General features: G+C 42.1%; 1 protein-coding gene across 1 annotated transcript; it reads left to right on the forward strand.

The window, feature by feature from the left end:
* The first annotated feature begins 504 nt into the window (after window positions 1-504).
* Dydc2 (DPY30 domain containing 2) lies at window positions 505-7337 on the forward strand. Its single transcript, XM_070020727.1, has 4 exons — window positions 505-555; window positions 4280-4435; window positions 5111-5227; window positions 6908-7337. Exons 2-4 carry the CDS (start codon window positions 4289-4291, stop codon window positions 7070-7072), a joined length of 429 nt encoding a protein of 142 aa, XP_069876828.1. The 5' UTR covers window positions 505-555; window positions 4280-4288; the 3' UTR covers window positions 7073-7337.
* Window positions 7338-12213: the final 4876 nt, after the last annotated feature.

Here is a 12213-nt window from a genome sequence, read left to right on the forward strand (position 1 = left end):
AATTCAAGAACAAGTTCCATGTGCTCAAGGTGCTCATTGCTCCCAAAATGTTTGGGATTCTAGGCCCTTGCTATGGTAAGAGCTAGGAATATATGTTCTAGGCCCATATATATTGGTCTGTCCTCTTAACTTTCCTTTCTTAGCCTGAAAAATGGAACTACAGGGTGGTCAGGAGTACACTAGTCATTAGGTTATTGTACACCACCAAATCCTTCAACTGGAAGAGCTGATTTATTCCATTTTTACCACATGCTTCGAGGCCAAGTGCCTTTCATGCGTTTATTATCTCTACTAATCATTTAATTCAGGGTGGCAGATATTTTTGCTGCCAACAGCCATTTATGCATTTATAACACCACTTGTGGCCATACCAAATTATCAGTGCCTCCGCTGCCAAGGACAATCTTACATGTCTGTCCATCATGTACTGAATGATTTCACGGGCCTGATATGGTCTGACGGGGTAAAGAACGAAAAAGTGTCCTGCTTCTGCTTTAGTTATTAAGAGGAAGAGGAAATCTGAGCAACTTGCTGAAGATCCCACAGCTCTTAGTGGTAAGACTGGAACTTAGTCTGATTCTGGCATCTATTTTTACTGCTCTTTTTCCCTGCTGTTTCTAACTTACCATTCTAACTTGGAATATATATTATCATTGATTCTTGAAATTTGATTAATAGTAAACCTAGGGACATCAACCAACTAGTTTCCTGTTTAAGCACTAGACAGTGGAATATTGTGTTTCCAGTGGCTGGATGGCCCAGTATTTTCCCCTTCCTCTTTCTTTTCCCCAGGGCTTTTCCAGGGCCCCCTGTGAAATAAATGAGCCTATGTTATCTGTGTCATAGACTGTAGCTACCAACCTCACAATAGCATACTTTGTGGGGTGCTCAACAGCCACTCTCAGGGACTACCTACCCTGACCAGCTATTTTCTCTTAAGGGCAGAGAATAAGATGTGGGCAGTAGAAGGCTTTGGGCAGCCTACACCACAGATGGATCAAGCTCCTCCCAAGCTTAATGACAGTACTGGTGTGGCTTAGCTAGCCAACTTTAAGAAAGCCACTTGAATATCAACACTGTTGGCAAGTATTCATTTGTTAGTTCTTTTGAAGAGTATGGTATAATGGTTTGTGTATTGAATGTCCTACAAAGGGTCTGAGTGCTAAAGGCTTGGTGCCCCCTTGTGGTGCTAATGGGAGATGGGAGAACCTTTAAGAGGTGGGGCCTAGTGAGAAGAAGTTAGGTCATTGACCTTGAAGGGAAATATAGAACCTTGACTCCTTCTTTCTCTCTGTCCCCACCCTGACCCTCTTTCTTTTGCTTCCTGACTGCCATGAAGTGCACAGATTTTCCCGACTTACCTGCTATCTGCCATGATGGTCTGCCTTGCCTCAGGTCCCCAAATTCTGGAGCCAAGTGACTGGACTGAAATCATGAGCCAAGATAAACATTTGCTCCCTTAAGTTGATTCTCTCTGGCTTTTTGTCATAACACAGAAGGCTTATTGATATAGGAAAATCGGCACCCCAAAAAAATGTTATCATGGAACTGCATATGTGACTCAAGTAGTACAGTACCAGACCTGAGCCAAAAAGGTCCAGTTAGAGTAAGACGTCCTTAGCTCAAGCTCCAATGCCAGCACACACACACACACACACACACACACACACACACACACACACACAGAGACACACACACACACACAAACACACACACACACAAAGATAATATAAAATAAAAGTATCATTGATGTAGCTATACCTGGCAGAATGGTCCAGAAACCTTCAGAATTTGTTTGTGGAATGAATATGGAACCATTTAGAGAAGTCGGCTAGAAAAAGCCTATGATGATTCTGGTGAGGGCTCAGAAGACCTGCATTCTGAAAAAATGTGGACAGGGAGAGCAGATTCATGAAAATATATTGAGAAGTGAGCACTGGGTATTGGAAATGGAACTAGAGGCCATTTGTGTTATAGTCCGGCAAAGAACTTATTATATTTTGTCCATTTGTGAAGGTAAATTTAAAGACCTAATTAATCTGGCAGAGGAAATGTCAAGGCAGCACAGTTATCTGCCTGCGACTTGAGTATTTTAAGCTAGATTTACCAGGTATACAGTGGGCCAGGTACCAGTGATACATGCCTATGATCCTAGCTATTTAGGAGGCTGAGATATGAGGGTAACAATTTGAGCCCAGTGTGGGCAGACAAATCCATGAGACTTATATCCAATTAATCACCAAAAAGCTGAGGCATGGCTTAAGTGGTTGAGCACTAGACATGAGTGAAGGAACTGAGCAAGAACCTGAGGCCTGGAATTCAAGTTCCAGTATTGGCACATGCGCACATGCATGTATACACACATGCACACACACGTGCACACGTACACACACATACACTTTCAGTTTGGCAATAAAGGAATGTGTTTAATATTATGACAAGGAAGGTGTATTTGCAAGAAATTAGAACAGCTAAGAAGCCATAAAAGTTAAGGATGTTGCTCAGTAGTAAAAACAGTGGTCTTGAACTTGAAAGAACTTGCATTCAATCCCCATCACCACAAAGAAATAAAGAAGAGGAAACCTAGTATCTTACTAGCACAGTAGGAAAGATCTCTTGAGGGAATCTCAAGAGTTCACTCACCACATGCTCAAAGACTTTTGTTTGAAAGGAGGATTTCTAAGGTGTTCTTATAGCACTAGAATGTCCAAGGAATTGTTTCCTCAGGATTCATCCAGGTACTCAGAGGTTGCTATAGCCATATGGCCCCAATTACTATTCAGGCTGGTGTCAGATTTTAGCATCGTCCGTGAGATGCAGATTTTTTTTTAGGTATACAAAGTATGGGTTGTGAGATGCAGTTTTTTTTCAGGTATGCAGAATGTGGGTTGTGGGGTTCAGGGGACTTTCACTGAGATTTCCAAGGAAAGCCCAGGAGGCCAGACTTTTTGGCAGGGTCAGAGTCCCTGCGAGCAGTTCCCCCTGGATGATGCTTGAAGCTGTGGATGGAAAGCTAAAGCTACAATAGAGATACCTAGATAGTGGAGATGCCAGCAATGTAGAAAGTAGGTGAGTATAAAACCAGCCCAAGAGAGAAGCCATTGGGTTGCAGCCAGAAAGGTCATGGGGAAAGGGGGTGAGGAGCAGTCCAAAAGTTGCCTAGAACACATATAACACTGCATGGTGCCATGTTTGCTAGACGTCATTACAGGACTTAATATTGCCCTGCTAGGTTGCAGTCTTGCTGCTCTTGGTCCAAATTTTCAGCATTTTTTCTCTTCTAGAATGAGAATGTTCAGTCCATATCACTATATGTTAGAGCGTGTCACTTTTTATTTGTTTATTTATCTCAATCTAACCATAAACTCTTGGTTCTCCAGCTTCACCTACTGAATGGTAGGATTACATGTAGACATCACCATACTTTTTAGTTCCTTTTAAATTTTACAGGAGAGTTAGTACTCTTTTTTTGTTTTGATTTGATTCGTTTTGAACTCCGGGCCTGGGTGCTGTCCCTAAGCTCTTTTGCTCAAGGCTCTACCACTTTGAGCCACAGCTCCACTTCTGGTTTTCTGGTGGTTAATTGGAGATAAGAGTCTCATGGACTTTCCTGCTCAAATTGGTTTCCAACTATGATTCCCAGACCTCAGCCTCCTGAGTTGCTAGGGTTACAGATATGAGTCATAGGCCAATGAGAACTGTGATCTTTGAACAATGCTGGCCTTGTTATTATACTTCAGGGTCTCTTGAGATGGATATAAACCTTTGGCAGCCAGGAGCATAATATGATGGTTTGGATCTTAAGTGCTCGCCAAGAACTGGGTGCAAAGCCTTGGTTGCCAGGCTGTGATGCTATTGGGAGGTAGTGGAACCTTTCAGAGGTGTTATTTACTGGAGGTATGTTAGGCTGCTAGGGGGTGTGCCATTGAAGGGACTTATGGGACTCTGACCTGTTCTTGTTTCTGTCTTTGCTTCCCCGCTGTCACGTGGTAAACGGCTCTGATGCACCATACAGTCCCTACCATGATGTTTGGGCCTCACCATAGGCACAAAGCAACAGGGTCAAGCAACCAACACTGCTGAAAGCATGAACTAAACCGTCTCCTCCATTTAGTTGATTATCTCAGGTATTTTGTCACAGTATCAAACACTGACTAACACAAATGGGATTCCAAACCATCTCATATTTATCTTGAGATAAACCTGAGGTGGCTACAATGTATCTATTTTAGAAGGCAGGTTGCATGTGTAAAATACTATGTGTTCTGTCGCTGCCCAGATCTCCAGGATGGAAAGTGCCTACCTAAAGAGATGCTTTGGAAATGCCCTAACCCAGGCACTGGCAGAGGTGGCAAGGGTTCGACCCAGTGACCCAATAGAGTACCTGGCTCACTGGCTTTATCATTATAGGAAAACTACTAATGCAGATGAAGAGGTATGTGTGTGTGTGTGTGTGTGTGTGTGTGTGTGTGTGATCATTATAGGAAAACTACTAATGCAGATGAAGAGGTATGTGTCTGTGTGTGTGTGTGTGTGTGTGTGTTACTGTGTCTTTTTAGTGAGGGCTCAGCTTTCCCAGAGTAGTTGAAAACCCAAGACAGTATCCTAGAACCGGCCAAGAGTTGTTGTTTTATTTTTTTTTATTTATTTTTGGGGGGAGGGTCCAGTCGTGGGGCCTGAACTCTGAGCCTGGGTGTCTTCCCTCAGCTCTTCAGCTCAAGGCTAGCGCTCTACCACTTGAGCCATAGTGCCACTTCCAGCTTTTTTTCTTTTTGCTTATGTGGTGCTGAGGAATTGACCCAGGGCCTCAGGCATGCAAGGCAAGCATTCTACCACTGAGCCACCTTCCCAACCCCTGTTTTTATTTTTATTTTTAGTTCATTATCTTTGCAAGGATTGCTTCTGCTCAAGTATTTCTGAAGTGCTGGGGACTAAAGAGACATTCCAGGTCAGAGGGTTGTAGAGTTGGTGGGTTTAGAGCTAATGTTAGTTACAGGAGGACACCCAGTGGGTGGAATAGACCAGGCCCTGTCTCTCCCCGATGAGGGAGGGCCTGTGTGTAAGACTTCCCGGGGTTCCTCACCTGATTAGTTTTTGTCCCATCCCTCAGAATAAGCCAAAGATTATGCAGCTGCAAGCGAAAATGTATGACTGTGGCCTCAAGGAAGCAGAAATGCTGAAGCAAGAAGAGCATGAGACGCAACAGAGGTGTACAAAGTGTCACAAGGTAAGAAGGCAGGCTAACCAGTGTGTTCAGCCATAATCCCAGGATGCACCACAGAGAACCACTGAGGCAGCCTGGCACCAGTGTGAGTGCCCCTTGGCTTGCCCTTTCCTCCACGGTCACATCTTCATGGACATACAAATGTTTATTTACAATCTCAATCCTTGTGAATGAGGAGAACTAAGGGCTTGACTCAAATGGTAACTTGTGACATCCTGGGTCCAATCCCCAGTACCACTATAAATAAATGAATAAATAATAAATAAATATTTTAGATTTCAGGAAATACCACTGTGTTACTGGTTTAAAAGAATTTAGAATGTAAAAAAATTAATCCATTCATCTGAATCAAATATATTTTCATGCAAGTTTCTTTGAACCCTTTTCAAAACTCCCTCAGTATATTTCAGAAATCAGACATGGTTGCTGTCAGGGCATAACTCTTATATGTCATTTTATTTAATAGTTAGCATTTTAGTGTTAGGTTCTATTTATGTGGCAAATCTCTGATGCTTCTTCTATGATAATAGACATAAATGGCTAATTCAGTAGAACTGGAGTGGTAGAGCCTTTTTGGTGATTAATTGGAGATAAAAAGTCTCCAAGCAAGCTTTGAATTGTAATCCTCAGATCTCAGCCTCTTGAGTAGCTAGGATTATAGGCAGGAGCCATCAGTCACCAGCACACACTCATATTTTTATTGTCCCTTGGTGTTGAACTCTGGAGTTTTCACACACTGTAATTATGTTTTTAGCAAGAGTTAGATAAGTAGAATTCTCTACCATTTTTTTGCCAAGTGCAAGACAAAGCCAATTGTAAGGGAAGATCCAAAACAAGAGCCAGCATAACACCTGCTCTGTTCTTTGTTTTAGGAAAGAGTTAGAAGGAAATAAACAAACAGAACCCAAGAGTTTAAGTTGTGATCTCAAACAAGACTGAACACATTGTTTACCTAGCAAGAGAGTGGGAGTGAATTTCCAAGTAAAATGTGAAAGGCAAAGAAAGGGAATCCAGCAAAGGAGACAAGACTCCCAAATTCTGGTTGCTGATCCCCTGGTTTCAGGATGGGTTGCATAAAATGTCAACAGAACTGCTGGTTGGTCTGATTGATATATATGCACATAGGAAAAGTTGTGCTATATTTTCCCTTAATTTCTTTAAACTGTCTTTCCTTTTGAGTTCCCTAGGCTGAATATCATTAGTCTAATGAATGTATTGAAAGAGTGGTAGAACTGGGCACAGTGGCTCATGCCAATAATCCTAGCTATTCAGGAGGCTGAGAATCATGGTCTGAAGCCAGCCTGGGCAGGGAAGTCTGTGAGACTCTTATCTCCAATTAACTACCAAAAAAGCAGGAGTTGTGTCTCAAGAGCCCAGCTTTGAACATAAAAGCTAAGTAAGGAACAGTACTCAGGTCTGGAGCTCAAGCCCCAGTACCAGCACCAAAACAATAATAATAATAATAATAATAATAATAATAATAATAATAATAATAATAAATTGAGGTTTATCTTGTCAGGCTGTCGGATTATTGGTGCTGCCCTTTAATCCTAGCAGGTTTGATTTTTGTTGTAATACAACTTTGTCCTTCATCTTAGGCATGGAAACAGCAAAAATCGTGTTCTTACCATCCTTGCCTATATTTAGCACAAATGACTTTTCTGCTTCTTGTTTTCTATTTAGAAAACAGCACAGTCAGTCTTCATGAGGGGAGAGAAGGCCTTGAACCAGGCATCTCAGCCAGATTCCTCCAATTCGATTTCAGGAACACGTCAACAGGTTCCACCTGCACAGCCAGCTGACCAGACTGAGCGTAACCTCAAACCGCCACAGGAAATAAATGACTAGAACATTTCTGGTCCATGAAATGTCCTCTGATTCCATGTATCCTTAGTTCTTCAATTATAGACAGAACTCTAAGGACTCCTCCCTCAACACTACAAGCCAAGAAAATGGCCAACAAGAAGAATTCTTTTCTCAAGCAAGGCTCGCAGGGCTGAGGAAAGGGATCTTTAGGGACCCTCTGGTCTGAGGGCTCCTCTATTAGCCACAAATCCCTTAATCATGTGAAACTTGAACTAGTTGTAAGATAAAAATCGACTCAGAATAAGAATTAAAATAGATATCCCAAACTATGAGCCTTCTTCCTCTATCCTGTGGAAATGACACCGAAAACAACAACAACAACAACAACAACAAACCAACTACACACACCTCATGTCCGCATACAAACTTTTAGTTTTTTGGTTCTGGTACTGAGACTTGAATTCAGGGCCTGAGTGCTTTTTCACTCAAGGCTAGCACTCTACCACTTGAGCTATAGCTCTGCTTCTGGCACTTTGCTAGTTAACTGGACATAAGAACCTCACAGACATTTCCTGCGTGACCTGGTTTTGAACCCTGATCCTCAGATCTCAGCCTCTTGGGTAGCTAGAATTGTAGGCTTGAGCACCAGAACCTGGCAATGCCTGCGCTTGTGATGTACCATGCACAAGCCTCCAGAATGTGGGAATCTTGGCAAAACATATAACTGATAAAGGTTTAGCATCCAGAATGTATATAAATAATTCTGATAAAGAGACAGCTTGACTTTACATTGAGCAAAAGATTGGAATAGACATTTACCTAGAGAGAATATAAAATGACAACCACTACACATGTGAAAGTTGTCCAACATTCTTAATTAACAAAAAAATGAAAAACAAAACCACACGGAGGTATCACTATCATACCAACTAGAATGGCTATCATCAGACAAGGACATGACATATGGCAGGTAACATATCCCATCGTGGTGCTTTTTGTTCCTATAGTATGTGTACATATATATATGTGTATACATATATAGAGATAGATAAATAGATCAATCGATTAATCAACAGATAGATGATAGATAGACAGACAGACAGACAGACAGACAGACAGACAGACAGATAGATAGATAGATAGATAGATAGATAGATAGATAGATAGATAGATAGAAAATGTCCCCATGCCTCTTGCTCCCTGCCATGGCTGCCAAAGGCCAGCTGTATTTCCTCTTTTAGCCATGAGGTGGTAGTAGCACCTCACACACCTTCCTCTAAAGGTTAGATGTGTGTGTGTGTGTGTGTGTGTGTGTGTGTGTGTGTGTGTGTGTGTGTGTGTGTGTGTGTGTGTGTGTGGTGTGTGTGGCTAACATATATATATATTTACAGTGATCAACATAATGTTTTCTAATAGGTATATGTTGAGGAATAGCTAAATATTCCTAATGACGATATACTTCTCATACACTCAAAATCCACTCTCTTGGCCATATTCAGTGTATTATTAACTAGCTGTGTTGGGCAATAGATCTCTTGAATTTATTTTTCCTCTAATGGCAATTTTGTATCCTTCTCCCTAGACCTCCCCAGCACACAACCTCAGCCTGCTTCTGGTAGCCACACTAGAAATGGTCAATGCTCAATTTCAGGCCTTTCAAAAACTGTGACTTGGAAACCACATTTGTTGCTTATACAGAGTCAATCTGGAACAGTTGAATACTCCATGAAACTCAGAAGTGTTTGCTTTTCATCCTTACTTCTATGGAGGCTTACTTAGTACTTCATTTTGCTTTTTTTTTTTTTTAAAAAAAACCTGCTTTGCCTTCTATATATCTCAATAGTTATGCTAACAAAGTATAAACAGGTTAAAAGGCAAGTCAAAAAAGAGATTTATTGAGCTGGGAGTCTGGCTTAGTGGTGGAATGCTTGACTAGCATGCATGAAGCCCTGGGTCTGATTCCTCAGTACCACATAAACAGAAAAAGCCAGAAGTGGTGCTGTGGCTCAAGTAGTAGAGTGCTATCTTGGGCACAGAGAGGCTCAGGGACAGTGCCCAGGCCCTGAATTTAAGCACCTGGACTGGAGAGAGCGGGGGTGGGGGGAGGAGAAAGAGGAGAGGGGGGAGGAGATAGATTGAGAGATTTATTGTGCTTGTTCGCTGTTTATTGAGGGTGTACTAGGTGCAACCACCCTCTTGGAGCTTACTGAGTAGCCATAAAGAGAGCTAATAAATGATTGAATAAACAATATTACACAGGCCAAAGCATGGTAAGTACTTGTGAAGGAAAGAGGGCCACAGAGGAAAGCCATTAGCCCATTTTCTCTAAGACAATCTATGAGGCTGAATAATTTATAAAGTAGGTGTGTTTTGGTTCCTGCCTTTGGAAGCAGGGAAGAAAATTCAAGGGCATGCTGTTTAGCTGTTGATGAGGAATCCAGCTGTGCTATAATATGGCAGGGAAAAGGAAGAGAAAGCAAGTGTATGTAGGCATGAGATCTAGGGATGAGACTCCAGATGCTGATTCAGTTTATAACAACTAGCTTTCTTGGTCATCAGTCCAGCTCTGAAGCTAACCCACTAATCCCTTCAGAGAGTGCGGCCACCAAGTCCAATTACTTCCTACTAGAACACAATTTTTAGGGGTCATATTGGGTTTCAAACTCAGGGCTTCTTGCTTCCTCTATGGGCGCTTACCTCCAAATCTGACGTTTGTTGGTTATTTTTCAGATAGGATCTTACTTCTTGCCTGAGCATATACTAGTGTGCAGCCAACCTATGTTAGGGTTGCCATAGTAAGATGACAGCTCTTTGTTGCGAAGGAGTCTTCAGGACTCCTTTACTATCTGGAGTTGCCTTGAACTATGATCCCAACAATCTCAGCCTCCCAAGTAGCTGATATTACAGATGTGAGCCACCTGCACCTAGCTAGACCACACTTCTCAATATTAGGTTCCCAATCAAGCTTTCAACATATGAAGTTTTGAAAGACAAATGATTTCCAAACCATAACAAGGTTTATGACTCAATCTGAGTTAATTTTTGTGAAGGATGTGAGGTGTGTATCTAAATTCTGTTTTTGTTTGTGTGTGTGCCAGTCCTGGGACTTGAACTCAGGGCATGGATGCTGTCCCTGAGGTTTTTCTGCCCAAGGCTAGAGCTCTCCAACTTGATCCATAGCTCCACTTCCATCTTTTGGGAGGTTAATTGGAGAAGATAAAAGTCTCACAATCAGATGTAGAGATGTGGCTCAAGTGGTAGAGTGTCAGTCTTGGCAAAAATGCTAAGTGAGAGGAAGCATTTTGAGGGTTTTTTGTTTGTTTGTTCTTGCCACTCCTGGGGCTTGAACTCAGGGCCTGGGCACTGTCCCTGAGCCTCTCTGTGCTCTACCATGTGAACCACAGTGCCACTTCTGGCTTTTTCTGTTTATGTGGTACTGAGGAATCAGACCAAGGGCTTCATGCATGCTAGGCAAGCACTCTACCACTGAACCCATTCCCAGCCCGCATTTTGAGTTTTTGAGTTCAAGTTTTTGATCGTGTGCGTGCATGCACACACGCACACACGCATACACACACGCACACACACACACACACACACACACATCAGAAAACTTATCAACATAGACAGGCTGTATTTATAGACTGAAAAAGGAAATAGAGAACAGAAATAGACTAATTGGACTCAGCTTAACATTTGCCTTATTTGGATATTACTGAATAGTGAAGTGCCCAGAGAGGGACCCCCAAAGACCACTGGAGACCATAATCGATGCAAAAGCAAGAGTTGTTTGTTGCAAGCTTGAGCCTGGACTTCGGTGCACACAGTCACAGCTGGTTACGCAGGAAGACCACAACCTCTGTGTTTTCACAGCTTTTATAATACACTGAGAGCAAGCTTGGGAATTTTATTTAGGCCTGCACATGATTGGTTGACACTTGATACTGTAGACATAGCACTTTGTTGGTGCCGTCTGGCTGGTCTTGCTTTGGGTTTGAAATGTAAAGGGTCTTTGCTCTGCTTGTCTTAGGTTCTCTCCAGCTATTCCCTGACTCATGCTGTGGTTATCAGGGAGCGACAGGCTTTTCTGAGACTCAAGGACTACCTTAAAACTAAAGTCACTATGTCTGGCTCTTCACTAGTTTATAGCCTGTGATGGGCTGAAAGTTGGCATTGGCGAGTCAAGACTGTTATTTGTTATAAGAACACACTGTCAAGGTAGATTGCAGTTTTTTATAAGTTCGTTTACTCCACCCATATAGGGTTAAATTGAATCGAACAGTTTGAAAATAATGTACATTGTTATGTGACTGAGTAGAATAGTGGAATAGCCTATAAATGCGAACCAAACCCACTTGATTGGTAATGCTGCTTGAGTTATCTTTAGTTATTTTCTACATACTTACACTATATGTTACTAACAAAGAAATCTTAAAGCCTCCCACCCCCCCACATACTATAGATCTGTAATCTCTCTTTTCAGTTCTATTAGTTGGTGACTTCATTCTGTGCTACTATAACAGAATACCTGAGACTGGGTAGCTTATGGAGAAAACAGGTTTATTTCTTGCTGTTCTGGAGACTGAGAAGTCTGAGGTCCAGGAGCCTGTAGCAGATAAGTATCTTTATTTTTTCTCATTCCCTCCTGCAAAGCAGAGAGCAAGCAACTATGCCAGTATTTGCACAGGAGAAAGGGACAAGGCAAGAGTCACACTCATTCCTTTACCAAGAACTCACTCATGGGATAAGTCACCTGCGATAAGGGCACAGATCAATCCATGAAGCATTGCAATTGGGGAGTGTTTAATGTGTGCGTAGCCATTAGTGCTACAGACTTCAGCTTCACAGAATAACCTTGCTCATGCCTCTCTCCTTCCATCTGAATTTCTCTCCATATTCGTCCTAAAAGCCTGCATGTCTTAGTTGTAGTTCCCTGTCATCCTATAGACCTGTTGGAGCAGCAGTAAAGTTGTGGGAGGGAAAAGAAGCACTTTACAACCTATCAATTAGACCTCAGCCCTTTTGTTGTTGTTTTTCTTGCCAGTACTTGGGCTTGAACTCTGGGCTTGGGTTTTGTCCCTTAGCTTTTTCACTCAAGGCTTGACACTCTACCACTTAAGCCACACCTCCACATCTGTGTTTTGGTGGTTAATTGGAAGCAAGAGTTTCACAGATTTTCCTAC

The sequence above is a fragment of the Dipodomys merriami genome, unplaced genomic scaffold, assembly GCF_024711535.1.
Source record: "Dipodomys merriami isolate MVZ:Mamm:240054 unplaced genomic scaffold, mDipMer1.0.p SCAF_14, whole genome shotgun sequence".
NCBI lineage: Eukaryota > Metazoa > Chordata > Mammalia > Rodentia > Heteromyidae > Dipodomys > Dipodomys merriami.

Excerpts from the sequence above, each read along its gene's own strand:
- Dydc2 (XM_070020727.1), top strand. The coding sequence starts at position 4,289 with ATGGAAAGTGCCTACCTAAAGAGATGCTTTGGAAATGCCCTAACCCAG. Across the intron at positions 4,436-5,110 it reads CTACTAATGCAGATGAAGAG|AATAAGCCAAAGATTATGCA; the intron begins GTATGTGTGTGT and ends CCCATCCCTCAG. Across the intron at positions 5,228-6,907 it reads GGTGTACAAAGTGTCACAAG|AAAACAGCACAGTCAGTCTT; the intron begins GTAAGAAGGCAG and ends TTTTCTATTTAG.